At 41.1% G+C, this 15,326-nt stretch overlaps 1 protein-coding gene and 1 non-coding gene across 6 annotated transcripts in view; one reads left to right on the top strand and one right to left on the bottom strand.

Moving 5' to 3' along the window:
• Window positions 1–1,253: 1,253 nt before the first annotated feature.
• On the bottom strand, window positions 1,254–1,325 carry TRNAE-CUC. Its single transcript has one exon. It is a non-coding gene; the product is annotated as a tRNA-Glu (tRNA).
• A 379-nt stretch (window positions 1,326–1,704) lies between these two features.
• The window catches only part of NCOA7 (nuclear receptor coactivator 7), a 153,797-nt gene continuing 140,175 nt past the window's right edge, over window positions 1,705–15,326 (top strand). The window contains exon 1 of one of the 5 annotated variants that reach the window (XM_032407933.1): window positions 1,705–2,369. Coding sequence is in view for 1 of the 5 variants with exons in the window: in XM_032407934.1 (XP_032263825.1) it covers window positions 10,483–10,499 (17 nt within the window). In the remaining 4 variants the exon portion in view is untranslated. Of the gene's footprint in view, window positions 2,370–9,961; window positions 10,500–10,814; window positions 11,206–15,326 lie in introns of those variants that run through there. The other 4 variants (XM_032407932.1, XM_032407934.1, XM_032407936.1 and 1 more) reach the window with 4 other exon arrangements.

The raw sequence follows: 15,326 nt of genomic DNA, 5'->3' as shown, positions 1-15,326 counted from the left end.
ACTTCCCCCTTTTTCATAAGTACGGAGCTGAGCACAATATTCCGGCTCTACAGAGCAGCAGCTTTGTGCTGTGTGTAGGGAATGTGATAAAGTACTGCTGTGTCTAAATGACAATATTATTTAGGAAAAGTGTACTTATTTGACTAAAAATAGCCATAGTATAGGTGAAACACAATAAGGATGACACCAAGACTAAAGAAAATAAAACGCCATTAAAAAATTAAGCAAACAAGAAAAATATCCTTTATGCTATTAATGGGTACACTACAATTTCTAGACTCTTTCTTCTTTGGCTTCTTTGACCCTGACTTGGACTGACTTTCCTACTTTGTCCTCCTACAGTGGAAGTCAAGCCTGCAAACCTTGCCTCTTTATGCTGCACTCAATCTCTTAGGAAGCATTTCTACTCTTGGGCCTTCAGTTCTCACTTCAAAGCATAATCTCCTCCAAATCTATCATTATTAGTCAAAAATTTCACTCCATATGTACAGGATAAGTTCACTTGGATGACCTCTTCAAACCAAATCTTAATGTAACCCAGCTTCCTGCTTTACCATGTTCCCAATCAGCACCCTTTCCAAATTAACAGGCCATATTCAAAACCTTAATCGTGTTCTCCTTTGACTTTCTACACAACTGTGAGAGGCAGTTTTATTTGCCCCTCTACGTGCTGGGGGCCAAGGCTTTCCTCGCTCTACTTCCGGACATTTCTGTTGTAATTCTGTACGGAGGACCTGGTCGGCACAGGGTAGGGGTGTTTGCTCTAACTTCCATGCTTTGCTTCTCCTTCCACAACGTTCTTGTTCAGTCAGTCTAGTTTATTTAAGGTGACATGCACTGGAACAGGAAGTGTCCCCCATTTCCCCACTCACCACTCTCCTTACTGTCTTTCCTCTTCACCCACCTTCCTCTCTATCCAGGCCTCCCCTGCATGTCTCACAGGACCTCCACCTTTCCCTTTGTTCCCCTCCAACTCTCCAGTCCCAATCTGGGTAAAGCGTCTTACCAGGTGCTCCAGCAGGAGGAACCCAATGTTTACATTCTCTTCGGTGCCAACAACCCGTAGGATGCTTTGAGGAACAGGAAAAGAACCTGCTGCTGTACCTGGGGGGGAAAGAAGGCGTATTTTAAATCTTAGATTAAATAACATTTAAAGACGAATTCAACTTTTATGAGTGAATAAAATAAATATGATTTAAAAAAAAAAAAAGCAGGTAAGAATTCAAGATTTTTAGGAGGTAGGATAAAACGTTTTCCCTGACCGGGAATCGAACCCGGGCCGCGGCGGTGAGAGCGCCGAATCCTAACCACTAGACCACCAGGGAAGCTGACTGTAGTCGTCCCTGAAGCTTATTTGCCACTTTAAAAAGTCTCTACGTAAACCTGACCAGTAGAAAGAGAGTTTGTTGGTTCTAAGCCCCACCCACTTCGTTCCTGTTTTGAGTCGCAGTCTCCTAAACTGAGGCAAATTTTGGGCGCTCCCAGCCCAGCACCCAGGTGGCTCCTGTGGGGAAATCCTGGACCCTCCAAATCCAATCCTCTTCCGACTGCCCTGCTAGAAAAGACTAATTACGTAATTCATTCTAATTATGTAACATAAATATCTATATCTATAGAAATGTTAGAGTACTGCCCGGAAGCTTGTCATTTGCTTTGTTATTTTTTTCATCATCTAGCTGCTCTTTCTAAATCTAACCTCTGTCTCTTTCTGACTTTTCCTCTCACGCAGATGTTAAGTCCCACTAAACCTTGCACTAAATCTAGATAGATTGTCACCGGCGGAGAGCATTTCACGTTGTAGAGCTGGGTGTGACACCGCACACGTCCTTGGCACACGGCGCAGGCTCTCTGCGGGTGAGGAAGGGCCACGTGGCCTTCTAGAACCCGATTATGTATCTATCGTGATGATTACTTATTGAGCCAGGCTAACGAAGCTGAGAGTTGTGGGTGACGTGCCTAGTGAAGCACTGCGGAGAGCATCTGCACCCGGATCCGAGGAAACCCTTCAAACCCACTGCGTTTCCATTATCCTCATATTTTGTAAGTGTTATTAACCGGGCAATCGCTTCACGTCTCCGCGTTCTGTGCGAGACACGGCCAGGAAATGATGCAATTACCAGAGGAGTAAGAAACCTTACCGCCCAGCCTCGATTCAGAAATCCTCGTGAAATAGGAGCAGAAGGCAACAGGATGTAACTACGCTTTGAAGTGCCAACCGTTCCAGCAGAACAAATGTAACCCAAGAGACCCAGCTCCGCTGCAAGATGGAAGGAGGCTTAAGTAAATCAGATATAAATTCGTAATGAACTTGCTCACAACCCCCGGCGCCGCTGTGAGTTCCAGCGGTCATCCATCACCGTAGAATTTAGGTGAGCCTCTGCTTGGATATTGTTTCTTGTTTTCGGCAACCCAGAGACGGTTTAGATTATTGATAACATTTGTCTAAAATTGTTTAATAATATACAGGCAGGAAGATTAAACGGATTTTTAAAGACTGACAAAGATGGAAAAATCACGAGAAATTTCTAAACTTAATTATATTTTAGATAGGACTCATGCTTCTTTCCTCTATCAAGGAATTCTTAGGAAATCAAGTTCTGTAGGTGGAGCTCTTTCCTCTGAATTGCGGGTTACTAGGGCTAAGTAGCAAAGGTTTTGAATACAAAGATAAAGCAGATATTATTTTTAGAATAATTTCAAGTTTTAATAGGCTTAGTCACAATATGCTACAAAAGGTTAGAAAGGTACAGTAAACACCACCATCCCTCTCTTTTCCCCAGTCACTAATTTCTTCTTCCCAGAGGTAACCAGTGTTAACACTTTCTTCTGTATCCTAGAAACAGTCTATGCATATACAACTAATATCTATTTCTCCTTTTTCCAGCTTTTTATCTTGAAAAATTCCAAACCTACAGAAAATTGCAAGTGTAGGAAAATGATCACACATATACCCTTCATCTGAACCTGTGCTGTCCAATTTAGTAAGACCAGCCCATGTGACTATTGTGCATTGAAATGCAGCTAGCACAAACTTAGATGTTCTACAGTTGATGACTGCCTACTGGTTTTTTAAGCCTTAATATAGGGAAAAAAGTAAAATATCTCAATAATTTCTACATTGATTACATTTTTAAATTAGAAATATATTGGGTTGGGGCGCCTAGGTGGCTCATTCGGTTGAGCACGGGACTCTTGATTTCAGCTGAGTTCATGACCTCAGGGTGGTGAGATCCAGCCCTTTGTCCTGCTCCACACTAGGCGTGGAGTTGGCTTGGGATTCTCTTTCTCCCTCTCCCTGGGCCCCTCCACACCACTTAGGTGCATGCTCTCTCTCTAAAAAAATTTTTAAAAGAAATATATTGGGCTAAAATATTATTAAAATTTATTTCACTTTCTTTTAACTTTTTAAGGTATCCACTAGAATATTTATTTTTTTTTTTAGAATATTTAAAATTACATATGTACCTTGCATTATATTTCTATTTTATAGTACTGATCTAGATTCACCAGTTGTTAATATTTTGCCATATTTGCTTTCTCTTCATCTTTCTTCTGAAGCATTTTGGGTTAGTTGCAGACATCATAATACTTTACCTTTAAATACTTTTCTCCTATATTTCCTAAGAGCAAGCAAAACAATTATCACACTTAGGTAATTTAAATTTAATGCAATATTATTATTTATTATACAGTTAAAATGTTTCAATTGTCATAATAACACTTCTTATACTTTTTCTTTTTACCCAGGATCTACTCAAGGATTATACAATGCATTTAGTTGTCATGTTTCTGTAGTCTCTTTCCTTTATTCTGGAACAATTCCCCGATTTTTTTTAACAATATTGATCTTTTTGAATAGTGAAAGACTGTTGTTTCAGAACTGAATTTATCAATTCAGATAAATATCTCTTTTGACAAGAAAAGAACCTTAAGTGATGTGTCCTTCTCAGTGCGTTACACCAGAATGTGCATGATGCTAAGGTATCACATTATCTCTCATGGCCAATGTTGTAGGCAGAATAATGGCCCCCATGGGGATGTCCCTGTCCTAATCTCCAGAACACATGAGTATGTTACTTCACATGGCAATAGGAACTTTGCAGATGTGATTAAGGATTTCAAGACACAGGAAATTATCCTGGATTATCTGAGTGGGCCCAAAATTATAACAAGGGTCTTTATAAGTGAAGGAGAGAAGTAGGAGAGTTAGTGTCCCAGTGATGTGATCTGAGGAAAACTCAACCTACCTTTGCTAGTTTTGAAGAAGGGGAAGGGGACCCTGAGCTGAGGAATCCAGGTGGCCTCTGGAAGCTGAAAAAGGCAAGGAAAGGGATTCTTCCCTAGAGCCTCCAGAAAGAAAACAGCCCTGCCAACACCGAGATTTTAGCCTAGTGAGACCCAAAGTCAGACTTCTGGATTACAGAACTGTAAGATAATAAATTCGTGTTGTTTTTAAGCCATTAAGTTTGTGCTAATTTTTTACAGCAGCTATAGGAAACATATAGTAAATTCGAGCATTTGGTTAAGGTGTCCACCATACCTTGAGAATGTATGAATCTTCTCTTCCTCAGCAAACTTTCAACCACTGACAATCTTTGCTTGAATCAGTTATTACCATGGTGATTGCAAGAGGGTGTTATTTTAATTTTATCATTCTCATGTAAACAACTTCCCTTTCTCTCCTTTCTCTTTTTATTCTCTATTTAATTTTTAAATATAGTTTGGACTCATATTCTTTTTCTGTTTTTATTCAATGTGTTATAATCCATCAGTGTCATTTTTCTTAATAATTGTCCCAAATTTGGCCAGAGGGGTCCTTTTAAGTTGGCTCCTGTATTCTTTTGATATGTCTCCCTAATTTTTGAGCACTTCTTTACCTTCTGATACAAGATAGTGTGGCACACCTTGTACTTTATAGATTGACTTAGAGAGAATTAAGATCTTTATGCCTATATCTTTTTTTTCATTTCTTTGTTTTATTTTTACACAAAGAGGGACATACTCTACATACTTTTTCTAACTTTTTAAAATTAATATCTTTTAAAGGATGTCCATTCTTTACATAAAAAGTTTTCTCATTACTTTTGATAAGTACATAGTATTCCACTATTTAGATATTTTATTAAAGCAGTTTCATATCGGTCACTTAGATTATTTCCAATCTTTTGCTTTTACCAAAGTACTAATATGAATAACTTGGCCCAAAATAATTTAGCATTTAGTTTTTACAAATTTGCTCCAAAATGACTCAACTTACAGAGTGCCAATTTCTAATTTGAAAATATTGTTATACATTGGAAGAAAATTCATTGCATCCAATTCAAATTCACTTATAATTTATTGACAGTTTTATTTTTCAATTTGATTTCAGTCTGACTCAGCTATTCTTCTGTTCATTAATTTGTTCATTTATTAAACAAATATTTATTGACTAATATATGTCAAGGACTATATTAGGCACCAAAGACATCAAGATGAACAAAATGGGATTCCTGACCTTGAAGTTCAGTCTGGTGGGGTTCAAGTAAGTAAGGAACAACAGTAAAATAGTGGATATTAAGAGACATGTAGGACTATACTTTAACAAATTTATTTAATAGATTAAAATGTGCCACTCATCATGCATACTTTACTGATGGGAATATAAAATGGTACAGCTATTCTGGAAAATAATTTGGCAGTTTGTTATAAAACTAAACATGCACTTACCATCTGACCCATCACTTGTACTCTTGAGAACTTACCCCAGAGAAATGAAAACTTGCGTTCACACAAAATCTGTCCACAAATGTTTACAGCAGCTTTTTTATAACAGCCCCAAACTGGAAACCACAGAAATATCCTTCAGGGGGTGAATGGTTAAACTGTGGTATATCCATACCATGGAATATTTATCAAAAAAGGGAACAAACCATTGATCCACATAACAACTTGGATGGATCCCAAGGGACTATGAAAAAGCCAATCCAAAAGGTTATACAGTATGATTCCTTTTGTATAGCGTTTTTTTAAATTATAGAAATGAGAAGGAATTCGTGATTTGCAGGAATTAGAGATGTGGTGGGGAGGAAGATGGATGCAACTATAAAGGGGCAGGTCATGGGAGCTTTATGGTAATAGAACAGTCCTGTGTCTTATTGGGGTGGTGGTAGAATAATCTGTACAGATGATAAAATTGTATAGGACACACAAATACTTAAAAAAGAGTGTATATAAAACTGATGAAATATAACTAAGCTTGAAAGAGCATACCAATGTCATTTTTCTGGTTTTGATATTAGTGGAGTTACCCAAAATGTTACCATGGGGACAACTGGGGCAGTGGGGGTGGGGGACCTGAGACTTCCCTATATATATATTTTTGCAACTTTTTGTGGATCTATAATTATGTCCTTTGAAAAAAACCCTTTTCAGCTTATTGCACTGTAAATTTCTTTCATCTAATAAATCCAAGCAACAACTACCAGTTCAGTTTAGGGGTTCATTTCAGAATTTTAAATTATATCTTAGCTACAGTGTCTTTGTACCTGCTTATTTGACTAAGTTTTCCAGAAAATTTAGAAAATATGTAATGAATTCTCAAGCTACTGAACAGACTTTTCAGCAGAAATAAAATAGCGGAAACTCTCCAAGAACAGGGAACTTTTCAATGAACTGTAATAAAAGAAAAGGACAAATTTATTGGGCTTAATCTAAATAATCAGCCATTAGTTCTGCGTGTTGACTGGCATGCAGACAGCAATCCGTTTCTGTAGACGTCAGTATTTCTTTCTCAATACACTCCGGCAGCCTCCTCCTTTCTAATGACAAGGAGATTTCTACCTCCTCCTCAGACTTTATAACTAACTGAGAGAAGCACTGACCCTAGGCCCATCCACAAAAGGACCTATTTACATTTTTCTCAGAATTCAAGGGGTATCTATGATGTGCTGGCTCAATGATAGCAGCTGTAAAAATGAACCACTATTAAATAGTGAACTCAATTCTGTCTCTTTAGGTCCAAGACGGCTACCCACAAACCTCCACAGATGTCATTAGCATTTACCTGCCATGGAACTCCTGTGTCTCAACCAACCTAAGTCAGGTGTGTGAAAGATGTTTCTGTGCTAGGAAGAGAAGGATAGGTTTAACCACTGAAGAGTGAACTTTCTTGGTGCCCACAGATTAAACTCATCACCCAATACACGGATCTCCTCTCCAACACCTTTACGGAGAAAACTTCTTTCCGCAGGAGTTTCAGTTCTTTCAGTGGTTGTGAGCTCATTGCTTATCCAAGGAGCCTCTTCCATTCTGGCAAAGTATTAGAGCAGTATGTGCTGATGTTCTTGGAATGCCAGTTCAAGGGAAGATAACCAGTGAGTGTTGTGCTTAAAAACAGACACACTAGGGGCACCTCTGGTAGCTCAGTTGGTTGAGCATCTGACTCTTGATTTTGCTGAGGTCACGTTCTCAGGGTCCTAAGATCCAGCCCCCACCTTGGGCTCAGCATGGGTTCTGCTTAAGATTCTCTCCCTCTCCCTCTGCTCCTCCCCACACTCCCTACTTCGGGCATACATTCTTCCTCCCTAAAAAAAAACAAAAAAAGCACACTAGCCACACTTCATTACAAAATTATCTTTATTTTTTTGTTTTTCCTTTTAATTTTTTTATTTAAATTCAATTAATTAACATATAATGTCTTATTTGTTTCAGGGGTACAGGTCTGTGATTCCTCAGTCTTATATAATACCCAGTGCTCATTACAACACATACCCTCCCCAATGTCCGTCACCCAGTTACCCTATCCCTCCACCCCTCTCCCTACAAAATTATCTTTAGATAGTTATGTAAGAAAAATATGCACACGTTTGCAACAACAGTCACTATTGTTTGGTGGTGTTTCCCAAAGCCTCAGCCGACTCTGGGCTGAGCCTGGAGCCCCAGGCAGAGATCGATCTCACAACCCTGGGGTCATGACCTGAGCTGAAATCAAGAGTCCGAGGCTTAACTGACTGAGCCACTCAGGCACCCAAGGGGTACAAATTTTTCTTTTTTTTTTTTTTTAAGATTTTATTTATTTATTTGACAGAGAGAGACACAGCCAGAGAGGGAACACAAGCAGGGGGAGCGGGAGAGGGAGAAGCAGGCTTCCTGCCAAGCAGTGAGCCCGACATGGGGCTTGATCCCAGGACCCCAGGATCAAGACCCGAGCCACCCAGGCGCCCCCTAAGGGATACAACTTTTAAGAAAGAAAACTTTTACTACATTAATGTATATTATAAGAGTAATAGCTAACTTTTCTTGAAGGTCATATTCTAGACTTTAGTCTAAGCATCATTCATGGATTACCTCATTTAATCCCTATATCCATCCCGTGAAGTTGATACTATTTTCATCCCCCTTTTACAGATAAAGCAACAGAAGTTAAGCAACACATCCTAGGTCAGCACAGGGAGAACTATAGTTTGAGGTCAAAGCCTGAATTCTTAGAGATTGCCATGTTCTCAAGAAGTACATGTTCTAATGAGGTTCGATCTTTAGTGTACTAAGATTTCCCCAATTATTTTATGTATTTCATCTTATCTCCCAATTAAAATTTCACCTTCTATTTAGAGTGGCGCTGTCCAGAATAATTTTTTTGTAATAATGGAAATGTTCTATTCTAAACAAAAGAGTAGTCACTAGCCATGTGTGGTTCTTCAGCACTTGAAGTGTGGCTAGTGGAATGAAAAAATACACTTTTAATTTAAATTTAAGTGGCCACACGTGGCTACTGTTGGACAGCACACATCTAGCACACTAGAGGATAAGGAAATGATTTTGTTTCTTCTGATTTCTCCAGAAGGACAGAGCTTGGGCAAATCAATAAACGCTAAATTAATGAGAAGGAACTAGTGAAGAATCTTTAAGAGGGGATTTTCTCTCCCTCTAAGCTGGGGAGCAGAAATCTCTATTATACCAGGACTTCCACTGTAATGTTATAATAAGCATATGATACAGTATGCAGTCCTAGAGGAGTTCCTGAAGATAGGAAAGAGGATCCTTAAGTTACCTTCAGTGTTTTTGAAAGGCTGGCAAACATTTTATAAATTGATGCTTACTACTTTTAAAATACATACTCAGTTCTGTCTTTGTCTAATAAAAAAGATCACTAGTTTCTTGCCAAAACATGGGGTCTATATAAAGAAAAACAGAAGGGGACTCTTGGTGGCAAAAGGATGGAAACAGTCAAGAATTGCAACTCGATGAGCATTTCTACAAATATCCTATAAACTGCATTCTAAGGCAGGCTTCTTTATAAGCATTGTTAGAGTAAGCAACTGCTAAATTCTCTTTAAGTGGCTTCGTTCTGTCATTTATGCATCACATATATACATAAACATTTCTATAACTGAGTTATTCTGAATTCGGAGGCAAAATATCATGAATAATAAAAGGTATCTTTTGAATATAAACTGGAGCTCTAGGTCAGAGTCCTCAAAGTGGCCAAGTCATGTGCCACTGTTTCCTGACTCCTAAGCAGTTCAGTTCCTACCTTGCTCCACATGGAACTCCTCTCAAGAAGTCTTAGCGATTTTATCAATTTGTACTGCTATGGAACATGTCTTATCTTTGCCCGTTTTAAAAAAGTAACCTTAGATTTCAAAATCATAAAAGCACTCATCAAACAAGTGTGAGAATGGCTCAGCTGATTTCTCTGGAGATCCCAATCAATCAATCTTTTGATTCAATAAAATCAGCTCTTTGTATTTTAAGAGTCTAATTTTCCCTTGAAAATAATTTGCAAATAACAAAATGCCTAAAGATGTAAACCGGAGGTCCAATTTTACATATGTTCAGTACAGAATTGGGCAATTATTCCATACTTTGCAAAATAGTATAATATGACCACTTGTAACTGAAATCCCAAAGCCCATAAGCAGCTTCAGCAACCCAGAGGAGGCCGCTATCTCGTGCGCCTGTGTGTATGGCCTCTGACATACCAGTGTTATCAGACCAGCTGCAGACTGTGCCTTGACTTTTTTTTTTCTTTTTCTTTTTCTCTGTGTGTAAGGGTAAACCTCAAGGCCAAATCCTCCTAGTCATCTTGCAGTGCTGGTCATGGGACCATAGAGGAAACAGCTCCCAAGAGGGGATGGGAAGCTCACCAGCACTGCCCCGTTGCTGATGCAAATCCTCCCAACCAAGGCTCTCTCGGGCCTCTGCCAATAGCCAGCCCGGAGAACCCAACTGCTACGTCCCTACTGCTGTAGTGATTGCAATTTGGCAGCATCCGGGATGCTGTACCAGGGTCGGGAGCGGGAGGGGGAGGAGATGGTGGGCCCCTTTGCGAAACGTAACGCCGGAAAGGACGGAAGGATGAATTTATTGTGGCCAGTGGTCCCTAAGCTGGAAGGAAACTCAAGGCTTTAAGACTCGGGGAGACGCTTTATAACTCCAGCTCTGCTCTCAAAGCCTCACTTCCCACGAAGAGTGGTGGCCACGTCGGGCCAGCTGTAGGGGATGCGGCCCGGGGCGAGGTAAGAAGACCCTCCCAGGCTCCACCGCCCGGCGTCCGGCCGCCCGGGTAGCAGCGAGCTCCCTCTCGGACGCGTCACAATGGGCTGAGGCCTGCGGAGGCCGCGCGCGCAGCTCTCCGGGGCGGAGCCGCCCGGCCGGGGCTGTGACTGCGCCGGGACAGCCTAGGCTGCAGCAGCCGAGGGTAGCGGGGGTGCCCAGCCTTCCAGCTCGGAGGTCGCAGGGGCGGTGAAGATGCCGCAGCCCGAGCCGCCGAGCCCCGCCGCGGAGCTCCCTGGCCCCCGCCGCTGCGGAGGGGCGCAGAGCGTGGCGCGGACCGGGCGGAGCTAGAGTCGGGCGTCTGCACCGCGTCGCGCCACCCGCAGTTCCCCGCCTCCGGCCGGGCCCGCGAGCCTGTCGCCGCCGATGCCCTGACCGCGGGCGCAGCTGCAGGGTTGGCAAGGTGCCGCGCTCGGGGAGAGGCGTGAGGAGTCCTGGCGGCGCCCGAGTCCACCAGCTCCGGACGCCGGTCCCCGGGGGCACGCGCCTCGGCGCTCCTCCCTCCCGCCCCTGCTCCTCCTCGCCGCACGAACCTCCCCCGACCCCTCCTTCCACCCACCCTAGAGGATGCGCTCCCCCGCGCCGAGCAGCAGAGGCCACCGCTCCCAGAAATGCATGCGCCGGATCCCCTTCTCCCGGACCCGAGGAGCCCGCGCCCCCGCCCTGTAGGTAGGTGGGTGAGGCGGGGACCAGCCTCGCTGCCGGCCGCAGCTGATGCTGCCGCTGGGGAGAGGCGGGGGTCCGGGGCCAGGACCGGCCAAACTTGCCTCCCGCCCGGGCTCGGCACAGCGCTCGGAGGTGTGCTAATGGCGCTGGGCGCAGACCCTGTTAACCTGACAACCTCTTCTGGAGCTCGGAAGGCCGAGCGGTGGCGAAGGAGAGCTTGACCCTTCCCCGCCCGCCCCCCTCCCGGCCCGGTGGGCTGCGCGCGGCGGGCGGGCGGGGGTGGGGAGGACCGGTGGGCTAGTGGCTAATTTGGGGGCCGGGGAGGGGGGAGGAATACCATTGGATTTTCAGCCGCTCAGGTAGAAATATGTCACCGTAATGTTTCGGCTGAATGAGCAGATGCGTTCTTCCTGTTTTAGCTAAACGTGTAGCCACGCAAAGCGTTATTTTAGCAGCACGTAGAAGTCGCCGGGGATTTTTTGTATATTTCGGAACTGGCTGTGTAGTGAATACAATTGATGGTTCAGTCCCTTACAGTCAACATTTTAGGGCCAATTAGGGAAGGTCCTTCTAGAAGTCAAATTTTTCCGGAGGTAGATGAGGCTGGGGTATTCTCGTGTTGCCTACTCAGGAACCTCCTGCTTTCGTGAAGGGATGTGTTTTAAGAGTGGCAAGTTTGACACAGGTGTCGGGAGTTGAGAATCTGCTGGAAGGATGCACCCATGCGGCCAGCAGAGGCAGCCTTGGGCGCAGCCTATTAGGTGTTAACTGTTTGTGTATTTGAGGAACTGGTTTATGAATTCTTTCTTTTCCCCAAACGTGAAGTTCATACATCAGGGCTTTGGGCAAGATTATCTCTTCACGGGCTATCTTTTTTTAAATTTTATTTTATAATAAGCAAGAAGGTTTATAGTTTTGGAAAGTAGGTCATTGTGAACTCCAATTTTATACTAACGTGTTAAGGTTTAGAGCTTTGGAAAATGAGCCAGTGTCAGCTCCAGGAGGACAGAGTCTTGTTCAGTTCTGTAATGCTCTGCGTCTGATGCGTGATGGGTGCTCATTAGTTATTTGTTGAATCAACTGTGTTTCAGGCTTCATCTAAAAACAGTTTAGGATTACAGCGTATTTGTCCTGTGGCTCTTGAAGTTTAACTGGATTTAAAAAATTGCCTGTTTGTATGAAGTGTCAAATTAAATTGTCTTAACATTTGAGTATGAATTTTGGCATTCTTAGGACCACATGCTGTCCTTTTTTAAATTGTGTTATTAAGTGAAGCAATTCTCCTCAACCCTTAATGTAAGTGCATTTCATGTCTGAGCTTGCAGATTTTCTAGTCTTGTTGGTAATCAAACATATTTCTATTAAACTCTCAAACAATTTCAAAAATACAATTCATGTTTACAAGAAGATTCTGTTACTCCAGAGGTAACAGTGTTTCGGTTAATAAGTGACATATTAACTCCGTTTAGACTTGAGTTGTAGATGATCTAATTATAATGTATTTTATTACAGGTAAAGGTAAAAATAAAGCATTTAGGGGTGTCTGTGGTTCCTAAATGATTCAAAATATATGGTATAGATACATATTTTCAACTGTGCAGGTTTTCCTTAGTACATAAGCATATTGATTTCCAAATTTGACAGTTTGCGTGTGTTGATGGTATAGTGGTGAGCATAGCTGCCTTCCACATTTCACAATTTGGACATCAGGGTTTTGGAAGATTCAGTGTCTTTTTGCTTTTAAATTTTATGTTATCTTGGAAGAATCAAGGATAACTGCGTCATATTTCATTTGCTTTATTTTTGCACTGTGAAATTTCCTGTTTTGATTTTGTTTTTATTTTCCTGTTATGTAAGCTTTATGAATCAGTGTTAACCTTTTTTCAGTAACTTTGTTTAACACAATTATCTGGGAGTGGTCCAGTCTTTTATTTTCTTTCTTTTTTTCTTTCTTTTTTTGGTCATTTTTAAATTATTTTTTAAGCTTTTATTTTTAAGTAATCTCTACACCCCAAATGGGGCTCGAACTCATACCCCCAAGATCAAGAGTCGCATGCTCCACAGACTGAACCAGCCAGGCGCCCCTTTTTTGTCATTTTAATACCTTGCTGCTATCCTCACTACATATTACCCCCAAAGACTTATTTTCATAAAATGACAGTAAACCATAGTTTATTGCTATTGCTTCTCCAGCCTACTTGGGCCTTTCCCAGACAGTGAGGAAATCACTTTTATGTAAAAGGTGGTAAGATTGGGGGAACCAACAGGGGGAGGGAACATATGAAAAATATTATGATTTATTAAAATGAAGCAAAAGTCCTCCCCCAAATAAAGATAATTACATTTTATGCATTTTACATTTGTAATCAAGAATACTGAGCAGTTATTTCACATTGTTTTTACTTGTTCACTTTAATTTCTCAAAAGAGCCCTCCCCTGTGGGTACAGTAAACTCTTTTTACTTTGTTGCAGATAGTAAACACTTATTTGTTCCTTTGACAAATAGAAATTGAGTACTTAGGCTGTGCTGACACTCTTGGCCTTGAAACCCGTCAAGTAAGAGCTAGTTTTTAATCTCAGAATGGGAGAGGCATTTTTCTGTGTGTGTCCTGCATCCAAATGCACAATGCCTCTGTGATTGGATGACTCACTGTCAGGGCCCTGTCTGGTGAACCCCCAACATCCCGCCTCCATATGCACCACTGGAATGCAATTCTAAGACCAGGTATAGTCTCTCCTCTCTTTCTGTATCTTTCCTAAGGTTTTATTGCCAAAACCTCTATCCCTTCCTTGCTAAATGTTATTTACTGTCCTTTTTTTTTCTTTTTTATCCCAGCCCATAAGTTTTGTTGTTGTTCTTTACATCCAGTGGGATCCACTCAATTTACATATGTTGGAACCAAAATTGTTATGGTTGCAGAGAAAGTATGGAAAAGAAAATTTGTATGACCTTGAATTTCAAATATGGGGAGGTGGTGGTTGAAGAATAATTGTTGTCTACTAACCTCCCCTGAACAATGGTGTAGAATGCCTTTATTTCTGCACATGCCAGAGAATATCAGTTGTCAGCTCATGAATTTGATCTGAATCTTAATGGAGAGAAATGATGGTTCTAGAAGGTTGGTGGTAATAAAGGCCATGAGGTCCACCCATTCTGTTCCAATTCTAGATGTTAGACCAGGAGTCTAGCCAAATTTTCAGAAATGATGTACTTTGGTGACTTGTTTTGCAGCTCTTGCACCCCACCCCCCAACTGCATATGCGGAGGGATTCTACTATAACAGCAGTTACAACGAACCGAAGTTAGGTTACTTAAGAGATGTCTTTACCAAGATCATCGTTCCTTTTGTGGCTCTTGTGTGAAGACCCAGGGAAGTTCCATTTAGCAATAGAGGCCAAAGAAAATATTTACTTGCCCTGCACAAATGTTGTGTGCCTTTTTTTCATCATGCAAAACTAGCATCAGATAATTGATTATATTTCCCTTTCTGATTTGGCAACTAGCAAATGCAGAATCAAATTTGCAACTTGATTTTAATAACCCTATAAAAACCTATGACCTAATATTGATGTTCTAACTTTCCCTTTGGTATTGAGCTTCTGTTCTACCTTGTTTTTCTCGATTCTCATTTTTATCTAATTACATTTTCCCACTTTATTGAATTTATTATTTAAAGCTGACTCATATCCTTTGTGAAACAAGGCAAAACATAATACATAAAACCAAATGAAAACATTTGCAGGATCGATCTCTGGACACATATGTTTTTGATTAGCAAGTTTAATCGATTCCATTAAGTATGTTTTGAATAAATGTTGCAAGTTTAGTATATTTGAGGTTATATATTCAAATGGAAAACAATGTTCCCTAGTTTAGCAAAACTAAATTCCACTTATGTATATTTGAGCTTATATAGCCAAATGGAAAACAATGTTCCATAGTTTTGCAAAACTAAATTCCATTTATTTTGTAATATTAAATTTACGTCCACTTACCACCAATTTAAAATTGGTCAAACCATTCAATTTAAGTCAATTATTTCTGGAATCTACCTTATGTGCTTTGTTAGGCTGAACAGGAGATTCATATAAATTTTATTTATTTATTTATTTATTTATTTATT

Source organism: Phoca vitulina, unplaced genomic scaffold, assembly GCF_004348235.1.
Source record: "Phoca vitulina isolate PV1807 unplaced genomic scaffold, GSC_HSeal_1.0 scaffold9, whole genome shotgun sequence".
NCBI classification, from domain to species: Eukaryota; Metazoa; Chordata; class Mammalia; order Carnivora; family Phocidae; genus Phoca; species Phoca vitulina.
The sequence above is the reverse complement of the archived record's forward strand: the minus strand, read 5'-3'. Positions and strand labels throughout refer to the sequence as shown.